Genomic DNA, 19,592 nt, shown 5'->3' with positions numbered 1-19,592 from the left:
AAGCTGAAGGTGTTGGAAAATAAATGGACCTTCAAAGTGCCGTACAAGTGCATGAATTTCACCTTGTAACTTCGCACGCACAAAAATCGAGAGGCGCACAACCTCGCGCGTGGCCAACGCGCTTGGCGGAGCCACCGCTATTGTGTAATTTTTGCCGCGCGGACCCTTGCGGCAGTCACGACGTGTCAAGTGAACCTAGATTACGAAGCTCAAGTGTTCAGTGAAGGCAGCAGCAGATTAAACGAGACGCGACCGGAGCATGCGCAGTTTTCTTATAAGACAGCCTGATCGCTTGACCCGGTGACAGCGCCAGCTAACATGTTTATAATTGTAACGAGTAACTATACAGCACGTAAAAAATGTATCGGAGTAAAAGTATTGATGGAAAATATGTAGTGAAGTAAAAGTGGAAGTAGGAGAAAAAAATAATACTCCAGTAAAGTACAGATACAGCATTTTAGTACTTAAGTACAGTAGTGAAGTAGTTCTACTTCGTTACTATACAACTCTGGGAACGAGTATATAAAGAGAAGAGAAGAGGGCCTAGGACCGAGCCTTGGGGGACTCCAGTGGAAAGTTTACATGGATTGATGGATGTAGATTCTCTCCATGTTACCTGATAGGAACGGTCTTCAAGATATGACTGGAACCATTTCCAAGCAGAGCCAGTCACACCTAGGCTAGAAAGAACAGAGAGGAGGATGTTGTGGTTGACAGTGTCAAAGGCTGCAGAAAGATCTAGAAGAATTAAAACTGATGATAGCTTGTTACCCTTGGCAGCATGGAGCTTCTCGGTCACTGCTTTGAGGGTAGTTTCTGTTGAGTGTGCCTGTTTGAAGCCAGACTGATTAGGATCATGGAGTTGGTTCTGGGTGAGGAAGAGAGATAATTGGTCATAGACTGCTCGCTCCAAAAGTTTTTGATAGAAAAGAAAGAAGTGATACCAGTCTGTAGTTGTTCATGTCAGAGGTGTCAAGTGTTGCTTTATTCAGGATTGGTACCACCCTTGCCATCTTGATCACGGTAGGTACATGACCCAAAACTATGGAGTTGTTGATGATTGCCGAGATGAACGGAAGGAGTTCTCTTGACATATTCTGGAAAAGAGTGGAAGGAATTGGATCCAGTGGGCATGTAGTAGGATTGCTAGAAGTCAGAAGTTGATGTATCTTGTCTGAGGAGAGAGGGGAGAAAGAAGCCAAGGAGTTGAGTGTTGGGTTAGAGGTACTAGTAGGAAGGGTGGGAGCTGAGGAGAAGGACTGACGGACTGCTGCAATCTTCTCTTCAAAGAAGATGACAAAATCCTCAGGAGTGAGAGAGGATGGAGGAGGGGGTGAGGGAGGGTTAAGGAGTGAAGAAAAAATACTGAATAGCTTGCATGGGTTGGATGCAGATGATTCAAATTTCTTTCTGTAGTAGGCTGACTTTGCTGATGTGACTTCCAGTGAGAACTTTGAAAGGAGAGATTGATATGAGCGGAGGTCTGAATCTAGGCGACTTCTCTTCCACCTCCTCTCTGCAGTTCTTAGATCTCTCCTGTGGCTGCGAAGCACTTCAGTTAGCCAGGGGGTAGATGGAACAGATCTCTTAAGCCTGGGGGAGAGAGGACACAGAAGATTGATGGATAAAGAGAGCGTAGAGAGGAAAGTATCAGTAATTGTGTCCAGCGAGAGAGAAGACAGACAATACTGATGAGGAAGGGAGGACAAAATAGTGGTAGCAAGGGTTGAGGGATTGATGGAGCGCAAACTTGGGTGAAAGTAAGAAGAATGTACAGGGAAGTGTGAGTGGAGATGGCAGGGAGGGGGAAAGAAAAGGATAAAAGGTGATGATCTGACAGGTGGAGTGGGGTGACTGTGATGTCCGATATTCTGGTGTCACGTGTAAAGACCAGGTCCAGAATGTTGCCTGCTCTATGAGTCACAGTGGATGGGTTAATGGTGAGGTCAAATGACGACAGCAATGGAAGGATGCAAGATGAATGAAGTTTGTCAGATGGAAGGTTGAAGTCTCCAAGGAGAATGAGGGGGTTTGCTTCAATGGTGAATTGACTAAGGAGGGTATCAAGTTCGTCAATGAAGTTCTCAAGGGAACCTGGAGGACGATAAATCACAATGATGTGAAGAATAGTGGGGTAGGATACAGTGATAGCATGGAACTCAAAAGAAGAAATTGAAAGAGCTGAAAAGGAGAGTTGGGTGAAACGCCACTCTGGAGATAAAAGTAGACCTGTGCCACCTCCCCTTCCAAGGCGTCGTTGGGAATGGGTGAATGAGAAGGCAGAGGACAGAGCAGCCGGAGTTGCAGAGTTCTCTGGAGTGATCCAGGTTTCGGTCAGAGCCAAGAAGTGTAGTGAGTGGAGGGATGCGATAGCTGAGATGAAGTCAGCCTTCTGGACAGCAGATTGGCAATTCCAGAGTCCTCCAGTCACTGTGATTGGAGTTTGTGGTGAACATTGTGGGTAAGTTAGGTTCCTGATGTTGCGATGGCTATGATGGTATCTATGTGCACTGTGTGATACATGCACAGGAATTGGCAGACACATTATGGATTAGAACAAGCTTTATGGATACTAGTAGGGAAAGAAAATGGCAGAATAAGTTGAGACTTAGCTGGGTTAGAGAATCAGTGTTTTTGGAGGAAAGTAGATAAATCAAGGAGCGTAGAATCACTGACTGAGGTCAGAAGCTGCTGCAAGGTAGTGATACAGGTAGTGATATAGGAATGTGAGTGTTGTACTGTGTTCAGGTAATGATGATGTAGGAATGTGAGTGTTGTACTGTGTTCAGGTAATGATGTAGGAATGTGAGTGTTGTACTGAGTTCAGGTAATGATGATGTAGGTATGTGAGTGTTGTGCTGAGTTCAGGTAATGATGTTGTAGGAATGTGAGTGTTGTACTGTGTTCAGGTAATGATGTAGGAATATGAGTGTTGTACTGAATTCAGGTAATGATGATGTAGGAATGTGAATGTTATACTGTGTTCAGGTAATGATGATGTAGGAATGTGAATGTTGTACTGTGTTCAGGTAATGATGATGTAGGAATGTGTGTTGTACTGAGTTCAGGTAATGATGATGTATGAATGTGAGTGTTCTACTGTGTTCAGGTAATTATGATGTAGGAATGTGAGTGTTGTACTGAGTTCAGGTAATGATGATGTATGAATGTGAGTGTTGTACTGAGATCAGGTAATGATAAAGTAGGAATGTGAGTGTTCTACTGTGTTCAGGTAATCATGATGTAGGAATGTGAGTGTTGTTCTGAGTTCAAGTAATGATGATGTAGGAATGTGAGTGTTCTACTGTGTTCAGGTAATGATGATGTAGGAATATGAGTGTTGTTCTGAGTTCAGGTAATGATGATGTAGGAATGTGAGTGTTGTACTGTGTTCAGGTAATGATGATACGGCAGTCATGGCCTGGTGGTTAGGGAACTGGTCTTGTGACCGGAGGGTCGTGGGTTCGATCCCCACACCTGAGGCCATGACTGAGGTGCCCCTGAGCAAGGCCCTTAACCCTCAATTGCTCACTTGTATAAAAATGAGATTAAAATATAAGTCGCTCTGGATACGGGCGTCTGCCAAATGCCAAAAATGTAATGTAAATGTAAATGATGTAGGAATATGTGTGTTGTACTGAGTTCAGGTAATTATGATGTAGGAATGTGAGTTGTACTGGCTTCCAGGAACTTTGTGTAATTTTGTAACAATTTAACAAATCATAAACAATATTGTAACATTAGACACTTTCAAATGACATTTCCACCATTTATACACAAATTATGTTTTGCATTTTGGTGTTAACAATACATTTTTTTTATTGTGTCGTTTAGTGTGACGAACCGTAAAAGACCTGACTCACCTGAACCCAGCTGTGTGTCCATGAAAAGTGATGAATCAATGGAACCTCCATTACGTTTGAGACCGTAAGTGAATCCTAATGTGTTCAGGTAATGATGATGTAAGAATGTGAGTGTTGTACTGAGTTCAGGTAATGATGATGTAGGAATGTGAGTGTTGTTCTGTGTTCAGGTAATGATGATGTAGGAATGTGAGTGTTGTACTGAGTTCAGGTAATGATGATGTATGAATGTGAGTGTTGTTCTGAGTTCAGGTAATGATGATGTAGGAATGTGAGTGTTGTACTGTGTTCAGGTAATGATGATGTATGAATGTGAGTGTTGTACTGAGTTCAGGTAATGATGTATGAATGTGAGTGTTGTACTGAGATCAGGTAATGATGATGTAGGAATGTGAGTGTTGTACTGAGATCAGGTAATGATGATGTATGAATGTGAGTGTTGTACTGTGTTCAGGTAATGATGATGTATGAATGTGAGTGTTGTACTGTGTTCAGGTAATGATGATGTAGGAATGTGAGTGTTGTACTGAGATCAGGTAATGATGATGTATGAATGTGAGTGTTGTACTGTGTTCAGGTAATGATGATGTAGGAATGTGAGTGTTGTACTGAGTTCAGGTAATGATGATGTAGGAATGTGAGTGTTGTTCTGAGTTCAGGTAATGATGATGTAGCAATGTGAGTGTTGTTCTGAGTTCAGGTAATGATGATGTTGGAATGTGAGTGTTGTACTGAGTTCAGGTAATGATGATGTAGGAATGTGAGTGTTGTTCTGAGTTCAGGTAATGATGATGTAGCAATGTGAGTGTTGTTCTGAGTTCAGGTAATAATGATGTTGGAATGTGAGTGTTGTACTGAGTTCAGGTAATGATGATGTAGGAATGTGAGTGTTGTTCTGAGTTCAGGTAATGATGATGTAGCAATGTGAGTGTTGTTCTGAGTTCAGGTAATGATGATGTAGGAATGTGAGTGTTGTACTGAGTTCAGGTAATGATAATGTAGGAATGTGAGTGTTTCACTGAGTTCAGGTAATGATAATGTAGGAATGTGAGTGTTGTACTGAGTTCAGGTTATGATGTAGGAATGTGAGTGTTGTTCTGAGTTCAGGTAATGATAATGTAGGAATGTGAGTGTTGTTCTGAGTTCAGGTAATGATGATGTAGGAATGTGAGTGTTGTACTGAGTTCAGGTAATGATGATGTATGAATGTGAGTGTTCTACTGTGTTCAGGTAATGATGATGTAGGAATGGGAATGTTGTACTGTGTTCAGGTAATGATGATGTAGGAATGTGTGTTGTACTGAGTTCAGGTAATGATGATGTATGAATGTGAGTGTTGTACTGAGTTCAGGTAATGATGATGTATGAATGTGAGTGTTCTACTGTGTTCAGGTAATTATGATGTAGGAGTGAGTGTTGTACTGAGTTCAGGTAATGATGATGTATGAATGTGAGTGTTGTACTGAGATCAGGTAATGATGATGTAGGAATGTGAGTGTTCTACTGTGTTCAGGTAATCATGATGTAGGAATGTGAGTGTTGTTCTGAGTTCAAGTAATGATGATGTAGGAATGTGAGTGTTCTACTGTGTTCAGGTAATGATGATGTAGGAATATGAGTGTTGTTCTGAGTTCAGGTAATGATGATGTAGGAATGTGAGTGTTGTACTGTGTTCAGGTAATGATGATACGGCAGTCATGGCCTGGTGGTTAGGGAACTGGTCTTGTGACCGGAGGGTCGTGGGTTTGATCCCCACACCTGAGGCCATGACTGAGGTGCCCCTGAGCAAGGCCCTTAACCCTCAATTGCTCACTTGTATAAAAATGAGATTAAAATGTAAGTCGCTCTGGATACGGGCGTCTGCCAAATGCCAAAAATGTAATGTAAATGTAAATGATGTAGGAATATGTGTGTTGTACTGAGTTCAGGTAATTATGATGTAGGAATGTGAGTGTTGTGTAATTTTGTAACAATTTAACAAATCATAAACAATATTGTAACATTAGACACTTTCAAATGACATTTCCACCATTTATACACAAATTATGTTTTGCATTTTGGTGTTAACAATACATTTTTTTATTGTGTCGTTTAGTGTGACGAAGCGTAAAAGACCTGACTCACCTGAACCCAGCTGTGTGTCCATGAAAAGTGATGAATCAATGGAACCTCCATTACGTTTGAGACCGTAAGTGAATCCTAATGTGTTCAGGTAATGATGATGTAGGAATATGAGTGTTGTACTGAGTTCAGGTAATGATGATGTAGGAATGTGAGTGTTGTACTGAGTTCAGGTAATGATGATGTAGGAATGTGAGTGTTGTTCTTAGTTCAGGTAATGATGATGTAGAGATGTGAGTGTTGTTCTTAGTTCAGGTAATGATGATGTAGCAATGTGAGTGTTGTACTGTGTTCAAGTAATGATAATGTAGGAATGTGAGTGTTGTTCTGAGTTAAGGTAAATGATGATGTATGAATGTGAGTATTGTACTGTGTTCAGGTAATGATGATGTAGGAATGTGAGTGTTGTACTGAGATCAGGTAATGATGATGTATGAATGTGAGTGTTGTACTGTGTTCAGGTAATGATGATGTAGGAATGTGAGTGTTTCACTGAGTTCAGGTTATGATGTAGGAATGTGAGTGTTTCACTGAGTTTAGGTTATGATGTAGGAATGTGAGTGTTGTACTGAGTTCAGGTAATGATGATGTATGAATGTGAGTGTTGTTCTGAGTTCAGGTAATGATGATGTAGGAATGTGAGTGTTGTACTGTGTTCAGGTAATGATGATGTATGAATGTGAGTGTTGTACTGAGTTCAGGTAATGATGATGTATGAATGTGAGTGTTGTACTGAGATCAGGTAATGATGATGTAGGAATGTGAGTATTGTACTGTGTTCAGGTAATGATGATGTAGGAATGTGAGTGTTGTACTGAGATCAGGGAATGATGATGTATGAATGTGAGTGTTGTACTGTGTTCAGGTAATGATGATGTAGGAATGTGAGTGTTGTACTGAGTTCAGGTAATGATGATGTAGGAATGTGAGTGTTGTTCTGAGTTCAGGTAATGATGATGTAGCAATGTGAGTGTTGTTCTGAGTTCAGGTAATGATGATGTTGGAATGTGAGTGTTGTACTGAGTTCAGGTAATGATGATGTAGGAATGTGAGTGTTGTTCTGAGTTCAGGTAATGATGATGTAGCAATGTGAGTGTTGTTCTGAGTTCAGGTAATGATGATGTAGGAATGTGAGTGTTGTACTGAGTTCAGGTAATGATAATGTAGGAATGTGAGTGTTTCACTGAGTTCAGGTTATGATGTAGGAATGTGAGTGTTGTACTGAGTTCAGGTAATGATGATGTATGAATGTGAGTGTTGTTCTGAGTTCAGGTAATGATAATGTAGGAATGTGAGTGTTGTACTGAGTTCAGGTAATGATGATGTATGAATGTGAGTGTTCTACTGTGTTCAGGTAATGATGATGTAGGAATGGGAATGTTGTACTGTGTTCAGGTAATGATGATGTAGGAATATGAGTGTTGTACTGAGTTCAGGTAATGATGATGTATGAATGTGAGTGTTGTACTGAGATCAGGTAATGATGATGTAGGAATGTGAGTGTTTCACTGAGTTCAGGTTATGATGTAGGAATGTGAGTGTTTCACTGAGTTTAGGTTATGATGTAGGAATGTGAGTGTTGTACTGAGTTCAGGTAATGATGATGTAGGAATGTGAGTGTTGTTCTTAGTTCAGGTAATGATGATGTAGCAATGTGAGTTTTGTTCTGAGTTCAGGTAATGATAATGTAGGAATGTGAGTGTTGTACTGTGTTCAGGTAATGATAATGTAGGAATGTGAGTGTTGTACTGAGTTCAGGTAATGATGATGTATGAATGTCAGTGTTCTACTGTGTTCAGGTAATGATGTTGTAGGAATATGTGTGTTGTACTGAGTTCAGGTAATTATGTAGGAATGTGAGTGTTGTACTGGCTTCCAGGAACTTTGTGTAATTTTGTAACAATTTAACAAATCATGAACAATATTGCAACATTAGACACTTTCAAATTACATTTCCACCATTTATACACAAATTATGTTTTGCATTTTCTTGTTAACAATAAATTTTTTTATCGTGTTGTTTAGTGTGACGAAGCGTAAAATACCTAACTCACCTGAACCTAGCTGTGTGTCCATGAAAAGTGATGAATCAATGGAACCTCCATTACGTTTGAGACCGGAAGTGAATCCTAATGTGTTCAGGTAATGATGATGTAAGAATGTGATTGTTGTACTGAGTTCAGGTAATGATGATGTAGGAATGTGAGTGTTGTTCCGAGTTCAGGTAATGATGATGTAGCGATGTGAGTGTTGTTCTGAGTTCAGGTAATGATAATGTAGGAATGTGAGTGTTGTACTGTGTTCAGGTAATGATGTTGTAGGAATGTGAGTGTTGTACTGAGTGCAGGTAATGATGATGTAGGAATGTGAGTATTGTACTGTGTTCAGGTAATGATGATGTAGGAATGTGAGTGTTTCACTGAGTTCAGGTTATGATGTAGGAATGTGAGTGTTGTTCTGAGTTCAGGTAATGATGATGTAGCAATGTGTGTGTTGTTCTGAGTTCAGGTAATGATGTATGAATGTGAGTGTTCTACTGTGTTCAGGTAATGATGATGTAGGAATATGTGTGTTGTACTGAGTTCAGGTAATTATGATGTAGGTATGTGAGTGTTGTACTGAGTTCAGGTAATTATGATGTAGGAATGTGAGTTGTACTGGCTTCCAGGAACTTTGTGTAATTTTGTAACAATTTAACAAATCATAAACAATATTGTAACATTAGACACTTTCAAATGACATTTCCACCATTTATACACAAATTATGTTTTGCATTTTGGTGTTAACAAAATTGTTTTTTTTTGTGTCTTTTAGTGTGACGAAGCGTAAAAGACTTAACTTACCTGAAACCAGCTGTGTGTCCATGAAAAGTGATGAATCAATGGAACCTCCATTACGTTTGAGACCGTAAGTGAATCCTAATGAGATCAGGTAATGATGATGTAGGAATGTGAGTGTTGTACTGTGTTCAGGTAATGATGATGTAGGAATGTGAGTGTTGTACTGAGTTCAGGTAACGATGATGTAGGAATGTGAGTGTTTCACTGAGTTCAGGTTATGATGTAGGAATGTGAGTGTTTCACTGAGTTCCGGTTATGATGTAGGAATGTGAGTGTTGTACTGAGTTCAGGTAATGATGATGTAGGAATGTGAGTGTTGTTCTTAGTTCAGGTAATGATGATGTAGAAATGTGAGTGTTGTTCTTAGTTCAGGTAATGATGATGTAGCAATGTGAGTGTTGTACTGTGTTCAGGTAATGATAATGTAGGAATGTGAGTGTTGTTCTGAGTTAAGGTAAATGATGATGTATGAATGTGAGTGTTGTACTGTGTTCAGGTAATGATAATGTAGGAATGTGGGTGTTGTTCTGAGTTCAGGTAAATGATGATGTAGGAATGTGAGTATTGTACTGTGTTCAGGTAATGATGATGTAGGAATGTGAGTGTTGTACTGAGTTTAGGTAATGATGATGTATGAATGTGAGTGTTGTACTGTGTTCAGGTAATGATGATGTAGGAATGTGAGTGTTTCACTGAGTTCAGGTTATGATGTAGGAATGTGAGTGTTTCACTGAGTTCAGGTTATGATGTAGGAATGTGAGTGTTGTACTGAGTTCAGGTAATGATGATGTAGGAATGTGAGTGTTGTTCTTAGTTCAGGTAATGATGATGTAGCAATGTGAGTTTTGTTCTGAGTTCAGGTAATGATAATGTAGGAATGTGAGTGTTGTACTGTGTTCAGGTAATGATAATGTAGGAATGTGAGTGTTGTACTGAGTTCAGGTAATGATGATGTATGAATGTCAGTGTTCTACTGTGTTCAGGTAATGATGATGTAGGAATATGTGTGTTGTACTGAGTTCAGGTAATTATGTAGGAATGTGAGTGTTGTACTGGCTTCCAGGAACTTTGTGTAATTTTTTAACAATTTAACAAATCATAAACAATATTGTAACATTAGACACTTTCAATTGACATTTACACCATTTATACACAAATTATGTTTTGCATTTTGGTGTTAACAATAAAAAAATTTTATTGTGTTGTTTAGTGTGACGAAGCGTAAAATACCTAACTCACCTGAACCTAGCTGTGTGTCCATGAAAAGTGATGAATCAATGGAACCTCCATTACGTTTGAGACCGGAAGTGAATCCTAATGTGTTCAGGTAATGATGATGTAAGAATGTGAGTGTTGTACTGAGTTCAGGTAATGATGATGTAGGAATGTGAGTATTGTACTGTGTTCAGGTAATGATGATGTAGGAATGTGAGTGTTTCACTGAGTTCAGGTTATGATGTAGGAATGTGAGTGTTGTTCTGAGTTCAGGTAATGATGATGTAGCAATGTGAGTTTTGTTCTGAGTTCAGGTAATGATAATGTAGGGATGTGAGTGTTGTTCTGAGTTCTGAGTACGTCACTTTCAAGGTCCAGTTCAATATTTCCCAGCACGATAAACTTAATTAGTTAAATATTTATACATATACTCGTAATGACTGGAAATAATTCACTTTTAGTCACATTATTTAATGGTGGTTTCTTTTCAAAACGCCCAATCTTAACGTCTTCACGTTCTCTCATGTTTCGTCCTGGAATTACAAGAGGCTCGTATTTGTTAACGTAATAAAGGAGAACTGTTCAGTCAGACAGCTATTTGTTGTGAAACGAAGTAGTTACAATTTCAAGCATTTTCAAGTACTTTAACCTAAATTCCAGCACTTTTCAAACCTGAAATACAAAGCAACATTAAAATTCGTTATAAAGGTTCCTTCCCCTGTTTTTGAGGGGTGTTTCTTTATACTACCACATATTGTTTCGGAGAACACTGCACGCGGAAAGTATAAACGCTTCCACCGTTCGCGCGAGGTGGGCGGAGTCATGCGCTACGGTCACTCCCGAAAGTATAAACCAGGCTTTATTCTGCAGAGAGGAGGCAAGCACTGGACTGCTGTACGCGCACACTGCCCCCGTGTGGCACTCTTTGGAAATACTGCTCTTAAAAAAAAACACACTAAGTCCTATAGCACCGATACTAAGCAAATTGGGTATTGTACCGTTTTTAATGATGAAGTATCGCGATACTACTCTAGTATCGGTATACCGTACAACACTTGTTCAGGTAATGATGATGTAGGAATGTGAGTGTTGTTCTGAGTTCAGGTAATGATAATGTAGGAATGTGAGTGTTGTTCTGAGTTCAGGTAATGATGATGTAGGAATGTGAGTGTTGTACTGAGATCAGGTAATGATGATGTAGGAATGTGAGTATTGTACTGTGTTCAGGTAATGATGATGTAGGAATGTGAGTGTTTCACTGAGTTCAGGTTATGATGTAGGAATGTGAGTGTTGTACTGAGTTCAGGTAATGATGGTGTAGGAATCTGAGTGTTGTTCTGAGTTCAGGTAATGATGATGTAGCGATGTGAGTGTTGTTCTGAGTTCAGGTAATGATAATGTAGGAATGTGAGTGTTGTTCTGAGTTCAGGTAATGATAATGTAGGAATGTGAGTGTTCTACTGTGTTCAGGTAATGATGATGTAGGAATATGTGTGTTCTATTGGTTGTAGTGTTCAGGTGAGGATGGTCTCCTGGTTGTAGTCAGTGATGTCAGTAACTCTAATCTTACCACTTTTTTCGGTAACGAGTAATATAACGCGCTACTATTTCCAGTCCAGTAATCAGATTAAAGTTACTTATCCAAGTAACTGTGCGTTACTTTTTAAATTTTCCCTAGTAAAAATATATACTTTTGCTTTCTTCTTGGCTCAGTTCTACTTTTGCGTCTGACCGTAGCGCTCGACTCCGTACGCTGCGCGTGACCCTGTTAGAGCGCGAGCGCGTTTTACAAGTCACTTTTGCAGTGTCCTACCGAAGCAATATGTGGTAGTATAAAGAAATACCCCTCAAAAACAGGAGAAGGAACATTTACCTGAAGAATTTTAATGTTGCTTTGTGTTCCACGTTTGAAAAGTGCTGGAATTTTGACTAACGTAGCTTACTTAAACATGCTGTAATGGTATTTCGTTTCACAACAAATAGCTGTCTGACTGAACAGTTTGCTTGTATTACGTTACCAAATAAATACAATAATAATACAAAATAATACAAATACAAATAATACCGCGCAGCTACACAAACGTAATGTCAGGAGATACTGTAGCGACTACTACTCCTCATGGCGAATTCCCTAACGGACAGACACTTGGCCACTCAAGGAGTCTTAGCCCTTTAAGTGACACTGGGGGGGCGGAGCCTCCTCAAGATTTTTGGATTAAGCAGTTTCTGCCTCGGTTACCAAACCTGCTTCAATACATTGTAACTGTTAAAAATGCACTTCCAATAAAGTGAGTATTGTAAAAAATTATTTTGCTGCTGAATGTAACTACTAAAGTAACTTGTAATCTAACGTAGTTACTTTTAAAATCAAGTAATCAGTAATGTAACTAAGTTACTTTTAAAAGGAGTAATCAGTAATCGGATTACTTTCTCAAGGTAACTAAGACATCACTGGTTGTAGTGTTGAGGTGAAGATGGTCTCCTGGTTGTAGTGTTGAGGTGAGGATGGTGTTCTGGTTGTAGTGTTGAGGTGAGTATGGTCTCCTGGTTGTAGTGTTGAGGTGATGATGGTCTCCTGGTTGTAGTGTTGAGGTGATGATGGTCTCCTGGTTGTAGTGTTGAGGTGATGATGGTCTCCTGGTTGTAGTGTTGAGGTGAAGATGGTCTCCTGGTTTAGGACAGTGTTCCTCACTCACAGTTCCACCTGATCAAACTCACTCAGCTCATCATGACGTACTTCATGAGCTGCATCAGGTGTGTTGGAGCAGTAAAACACTAAACTGTACAGTGATGCAAGTGTCCAGCACTGGCAGTGAGGAACACTGGATTAGGACATTAAATCAGTTAATCCAGCCTGTACTGTACAATATCTGCTATATCTCCCCCTTAAACACAGTGTTTTGTTTGTCCACAGTGAACTAAAAGGGAATGTTATGGACATCTACAGAAAACAAAGGTTCAGACCAGTACAGACCAGTAAGTGATCTGGGTCATGAACCAGACAGACCTTACACTACAGACCAGTAAGAGATCTAAGTCATGAACCAGACAGATCTCACTAACACACTACAGACCAGTAAGAGATCTTGGTCATGAACCAGACAGATCTCACTAACACACTACAGGCCATTAAAAGATCTGGGTCATGAACCGGACAGACCTCACTAACACACTACCGACCAATGGGTTAAGGTTTGTTTTGTCATATGGGTCTTCCTTTAGTTGAGGGGTGTTACACCCTGTATATGGTCATGAGTTAGTAACTGTGATAGGTTCACTCTTCCTTTAGTTGAGGTGTTACACCCTGTATATGGACATGAGTTAGTAACTGTGATAGGTTCACTCTTCCTTTAGTTGAGGGGGTGTTACACCCTGTATATGGACATGAGTTAGTAACTGTAATAGGTTCACTCTTCATTTAGTTGAGTGGGTGTTACACCCTGTATATGGACATGAGTTAGTAACTGTAATAGGTTCCTCTTCCTTTAGTTGAGGGGTGTTACACCCTGTATATGAACATGAGTTAGTAACTGTAATAGGTTCACTCTTCCTTTAGTTGAGGGGGTGTTACACCCTGTATATGGACATGAGTTAGTAACTGTAATATGTTCACTCTTCCTTTAGTTGAGGGGGTGTTACACCCTGTATATGGACATGAGTTAGTAACTGTAATAGGTTCACTCTTCCTTTAGTTGAGGGGTCTTACACCCTGTATATGGACATGAGTTAGTAACTGTAATAGGTTCACTCTTCCTTTAGTTGAGGGGGTGTTACACCCTGTATATGTACATGAAGTTACAGTACGTGCAGAATTCAGCAGCAAGAGTTCTCACACACACTAGGTCATGGGAGCACATAACCCCAAAGCTGAAAGAATTGCATTGGCTCCCAGTTCAATATCGCATTCAATACAAAACTCTCGTCTTGGTTTTTAAATGTTTGAATGGTTTAGCACCTGAGTACCTCTCTAGTCTGCTGTCCAGATACTGTCCCTCTCACTCTCTCTAGTCTGCTGTCCAGATACTGTCCCTCTCACTCTCTCTAGTCTGCTGTCCAGATACTGTCCTTCTCTCTCTCTCTGGTCTGTCCAGATACTGTCCTTCTCGCTCTCTCTAGTCTGTCCATATACTGTCCCTCTCACTCTCTCTAGTCTGTCCAGATACTGTCCCTCTCACTCTCTCTAGTCTGCTGTCCAGATACTGTCCCTCTCACTCTCTCTAGTCTGCTGTCCAGATACTGTCCTTCTCTCTCTCTCTAGTCTGTCCAGATACTGTCCTTCTCGCTCTCTCTAGTCTGTCCATATACTGTCCCTCTCACTCTCTCTAGTCTGTCCATATACTGTCCCTCTCACTCTCTCTAGTCTGTCCAGATACTGTCCTTCTCGCTCTCTCTAGTCTGCTGTCCAGATACTGTCCTTCTCGCTCTCTCTAGTCTGCTGTCCAGATACTGTCCTTCTCGCTCTCTCTAGTCTGTCCAGATACTGTCCCTCTCACTCTCTCTAGTCTGCTGTCCAGATACTGTCCCTCTCACTCTCTCTAGTCTGCTGTCCAGATACTGTCCTTCTCGCTCTCTCTAGTCTGTCCAGATACTGTCCTTCTCGCTCTCTCTAGTCTGTCCAGATACTGTCCTTCTCGCTCTCTCTGGTCTGTCCAGATACTGTCCTTCTCGCTCTCTCTGGTCTGTCCAGATACTGTCCTTCTCGCTCTCTCTGGTCTGTCCAGATACTGTCCTTCTCGCTCTCTCTAGTCTGTCCAGATACTGTCCTTCTCGCTCTCTCTAGTCTGTCCAGATACTGTCCTTCTCGCTCTCTCTAGTCTGCTGTCCAGATACTGTCCTTCTCGCTCTCTCTAGTCTGTCCAGATACTGTCCTTCTCGCTCTCTCTAGTCTGCTGTCCAGATACTGTCCTTCTCGCTCTCTCTGGTCTGCTGTCCAGATACTGTCCTTCTCGCTCTCTCTAGTCTGTCCAGATACTGTCCTTCTCGCTCTCTCTAGTCTGCTGTCCAGATACTGTCCTTTTCGCTCTCTCTGGTCTGCTGTCCAGATACTGTCCTTCTCGCTCTCTCTAGTCTGTCCAGATACTGTCCTTCTCGCTCTCTCTGGTCTGCTGTCCAGATACTGTCCTTCTCACTCTCTCTGGTCTGCTGTCCAGATACTGTCCTTCTCACTCTCTCTGGTCTGCTGTCCAGATACTGTCCTTCTCGCTCTCGCCGGTCTGCTGATGCTCATCTGCTCTCAGTTCCTTCCACTAAACTGTGCATGTACGGTCAAAGAGCTTTCAGTGTTCATGGTGCAAAATTATGGAACTCTATCCCGTTGTATCTCCGCACTTGCCAATCAATTAATGTTTTTAAGAAACACTTAAAAACGTATCTTTTTGAGATTGCTTATATGAATTCTTAATTTTATTTTAATTGTAATGTATTCTAGGGATTTAATTTATTTAACATGTACCATGTCTTAAGTTATGTACACCATGTAAAGTCCTTGAGTATCCTGAAAGGCGCTCATAAATAAAATTATTATTATTATTATTATTATTATGAGTTAGTAACTGTAATAGGTTCACTCTTCCTTTAGTTGAGGGGTGTTACACCCTGTATATGGACATGAGTTAGTAACTGTGATAGGTTCACTCTTCCTTTAGTTGAGGGGTGTTACACCCTGTATATGTACATGAGTTTGTCACGTTGAGGACCCCGGCCCCTCCCTTTTGGGCGTGTGTCAACGTTGTCCACGTGCTCTGTCTGCGTTTTCGGAACTCCGTGGTGATAGCTTTGTTGTGTGAATAATGTGTCTCACCTGTGAATCGTCTCGTAATCACATGGGGCTGATGTGGTCTGTCTATTTAATGTGCGCTCGCGCAGTGTCCTGTGCTCGTCGTTGTCTAAACGTTACACGTCTCTGTCTTTGCGTGTTCTATGTGCGCTAAATTGCGCAATAATCGTTATAATTAAAAGTGACGTCTGTCGCCATAGAAGGGTTTGTGTCTCGTCCTTCGCCTCGCACCCACCGTCACAGAGTTAGTAACTGTAATAGGTTCACTCTTCCTTTAGTTGAGGGGTGTTACACCCTGTATATGGACATGAGTTAGTAACTCATGGGTTAAAGTTCTCCGTCACTACGACGGATTTCCGTCATTTGATTTTTTTGGGGGAAAAAATCCGTCAAATCATAATAAACAACACACGCACGTGCTATCTGTTTTGTGGCCGAAATATGATTCTAACTGGCGCTCATCAGCGCTGGATAGATGACGGCGGTGTCATTTGATTGACTTGCGGTTCATTCCGCCTTCAGATTTGCGGATGTTACGTAGAAAAGTTTTTACCCCCCTCCTGCCTGGCGTGACCGTAGCGCGCGACTCTGTACACCTGCGCGAACGGCGGAGACTACTTGCTGCGTCACATTCTTTTTGCAGTGTAGTCCCCTCAAAAACAGGGGAATTAACATTTACCTGACCAATTGTAATGTTGCATTAGTGCTGGAATTTAGGCTAAAGTACTTTAAAATGCTTGAAAATGTAACTACTTCGTTTCACAACAAATATCTGTCTTGACTGAACAGTTATTACACTAACAAATACGAGCCTCTTGTAATTCCAGGATGAAACATGAGAGAACGTGAAGTCGTTAAGATTGGGCGTTTTGAAAATAAACCACCATTAAATAATGTGATAAAAAGAGAATTATTTCGAATCATTTCGAGTATATGTATAAATATTTAACTTAATTAAATTTAACGTTGAGAACGCGTTGAAATGGACCTTGAAAGTGACGTACAAGTGCTTTAATTCCACCTTATAAAGGTGTATGAACCCGGCAAACATGACTTGGTTCACTGTGCTGAAGCGCTGTGCGCGCGAAGTTACAAAATTCGAGAGGTGCACGACCCTCCTCCGACTGCGAGGCTCTCGCGCACGGGTGGAGCCACCGCGATTACGTCATTTTCGGCGTGCGGACCCTCGCGCTGCTCACGCCACTCGTGCTGCGTCAAGTATAAAGGCTTAAACCAGGCTTAACATGGATGGTGTTGTTCTGTTTGTATTTAAAAGCTCTATCCAGTGGTGTTAATTTTTTTGTAACATACCTACTTAAAGCAGGTAATCTTACGGCTTATGTTTTTGCGATGGTGAATCTGATAAAAACAAGAGAGCTTCATACCTTTTAAACCAGGATTCACTAAATTTGACTTGATCTTTAAATAATTTTCTGGAAGAGGACCCCCAGATAACTCCCATTAAATACACATTTATGTACATTTATTGCTCAGGTGTTCATTCTCTCTTCTCTCCTTACACAGGCTGTTTAGATAAATATACTTTATAAATGTGTTTATTGTGTAGAATTAGGCAAAAGAGGCCGTGTCCCAACTACACCACATTTTCAGTAATTGCTGGCATTGTCTTTTGCCAAGAAAATATTTTCAGTCAAATGAAAATTTCTTGCTTTAACCCATGTAGTAACTGTAATAGGTTCACTCTTCCTTTAGTTGAGGGGGTGTTACACCCTGTATATGTACCTGAGTTAGTAACTGTAATAAGTTTCTCTTCCTTTAGTTGACGGTGGAGTATTTAATTTGGGTTTACTTCAATAAAGGTGTTTTAAAGGTGGGCCGAATTTAGAGGTAATACCCAAATACAGTAACATCATGTGTTTCTGTTGTTTTAGAGATGGTCTCTATATATCAGCAAAATCTCAAACACAAACTACTGGAGAAATGTAAAAAAATTAATGAAGGAATCTCAGATCATGGAAGCTCAATACTTCTGAATGAGATCTTCACAGAGCTCTACATCACAGAGGGAGGGAGTGGAGACGTCAATAATGAACATGAGGTGAGACAGATTGAGACAGCATCCAGGAGACCAGCAACACAGGAGACACCCATCAAATGTAATGACCTCTTTAAAGACAAACCCATCAGAACAGTGCTGACTAAAGGAGTTGCTGGAATTGGGAAAACAGTCTCTGTGCAGAAGTTCATTCTGGACTGGGCTGAAGGAAGAGCCAATCAGGACGTCTGCTTCATATTTCCACTTCCTTTTAGGGAGCTGAATTTGATAAAGAAGGAGAAAAAGTTCAGTCTGATGGATCTGCTTCATCACTTTTTCCCAGAAACAAAACAATTACAGTTAACAGACTGTGATGCTTATAAAGTCATTTTTATCTTTGATGGTCTGGATGAATATCGACTTCCTCTAGATTTCCAGAACAATAAGAGCTTATCAGACATAACAGAGTCGACCTCAGTGGATGTGCTGCTGACAAACCTCATCAAGGGGAATCTGCTTCCTTCTGCTCTCCTCTGGATAACCTCTCGACCAGCAGCAGCCAATCAGATCCCTCCTGAGTGTGTTGACCTAGTAACAGAGGTAAGAGGGTTCAGTGACCCTCAGAAAGAGGAGTACTTCAGGAAGAGAATCAGTGATCAGATCTTGGCCAATAAAATCATCTCACACATGAAGTCATCAAGAAGCCTCTACATCATGTGCCACATTCCAGTCTTCTGTTGGATTGCAGCCACTGTTCTAGAGAGCATGTTGGGTGAAGCAGAGAGTGGAGAGATCCCCAAGACTCTGACTCAGATGTTCACGCACTTCCTGATCTTTAACATCAAACACAAGGACAGAAAGTACCATAGAAAAACTGACACTGATCCTCACCAGACTAGAAATATTGATCTAGCACTGGGAAAACTGGCCTTCCAACAGCTGGAAAAGGGCAACCTGATCTTCTATGAGGAAGACCTGAGAGAGTGTGGCATTGATGTCAAAGAAGTGTTAGTGTACTCAGGAGTGTGTACCCAGATCTTCAGAGAGGAGTCTGGACTGCACCTGGGGAAGGTGTTCAGCTTTGTACATCTGAGTGTTCAGGAGTTTCTGGCTGCTTTATATGCATTTCTCTCCTTCATCTCCAACAACACAAATGTGCTGGAACATCAAACCACTGCAGACCAACATGACATTAAAAGATCAACAATATCTGACTTCCTTAAGAAAGCAGTGGACAAGGCCTTACAGAGTGAGAATGGACACCTGGACCTTTTCCTCCGCTTCCTTCTGGGTCTCTCACTGGAGTTCAATCAGACTCTCTTACGAGGTCTACTGACACAGACAGGAAGCAGCTCTCACAGCAAAGAAACAGTCAAGTACATCAAGAAGAAGATCAGGGAGAATCCCTCTCCAGAGAAATCCATCAATCTGTTCCACTGTCTGAATGAACTGAATGATCATTCTCTAGTACAGGAAGTCCAAAAATACCTGAACATAGGAGGTGACTGTCGTCTCCGTGGAGTCAGACACACTTCTGCGCAGTGGTCAGCTCTGGTGTTTGTGTTGCTAAACTCAGAAGAGGAGCTGGAAGAGTTTAAACTGAGTAAATATAAACCATCAGAGAAATGTTTACTGAGACTGCTGCCAGTGGTCACAGCATCCAGAAAAGCTGAGTGAGTATTTTCACAAAAGCATCATAGAATCACACACACACACACACACACACACACACACACACACACACACACACACACACACACACTCAATCACACCTGTGACCG

General features: G+C 41.0%; 1 protein-coding gene, 1 long non-coding RNA gene and 1 pseudogene across 17 annotated transcripts in view; 2 read left to right on the top strand and 1 right to left on the bottom strand.

Annotated features, from left to right (window-relative positions):
- Positions 1–19,592, top strand: part of LOC143487752 (NACHT, LRR and PYD domains-containing protein 3-like) — a 37,833-nt gene that overhangs the window by 7,171 nt on the left and 11,070 nt on the right. For 10 of the 15 annotated variants that reach the window (XM_076986886.1, XM_076986893.1, XM_076986884.1 and 7 more), the window contains exons 3-9: positions 3,835–3,927; positions 5,959–6,051; positions 8,010–8,126; positions 8,799–8,891; positions 10,035–10,151; positions 12,954–13,015; positions 17,708–19,484. In XM_076986886.1, coding sequence (XP_076843001.1) covers positions 3,835–3,927; positions 5,959–6,051; positions 8,010–8,126; positions 8,799–8,891; positions 10,035–10,151; positions 12,954–13,015; positions 17,708–19,484 — 2,352 coding nt within the window. Of the gene's footprint in view, positions 1–3,834; positions 3,952–5,958; positions 6,052–8,009; positions 8,127–8,798; positions 8,892–10,034; positions 10,152–12,953; positions 13,016–17,707; positions 19,485–19,592 lie in introns of those variants that run through there. The other 5 variants (XM_076986880.1, XM_076986889.1, XM_076986883.1 and 2 more) reach the window with 5 other exon arrangements.
- Positions 488–2,545, bottom strand: LOC143487743 (uncharacterized; annotated as a pseudogene).
- On the top strand, positions 13,022–17,701 carry LOC143487757 (uncharacterized). Of its 2 annotated transcripts, XR_013124356.1 has the most exons (4): positions 13,022–14,334; positions 14,366–15,600; positions 15,668–16,076; positions 17,512–17,701. It is a non-coding gene; the product is annotated as an uncharacterized LOC143487757 (long non-coding RNA). The 2 variants fall into 2 exon arrangements; XR_013124355.1 differs by having other exon boundaries at positions 13,022–15,600.

The sequence above is a fragment of the Brachyhypopomus gauderio genome, unplaced genomic scaffold (genome assembly GCF_052324685.1).
Source record: "Brachyhypopomus gauderio isolate BG-103 unplaced genomic scaffold, BGAUD_0.2 sc50, whole genome shotgun sequence".
NCBI lineage: Eukaryota > Metazoa > Chordata > Actinopteri > Gymnotiformes > Hypopomidae > Brachyhypopomus > Brachyhypopomus gauderio.
This window is presented reverse-complemented; position numbering and strand designations above follow the sequence as displayed.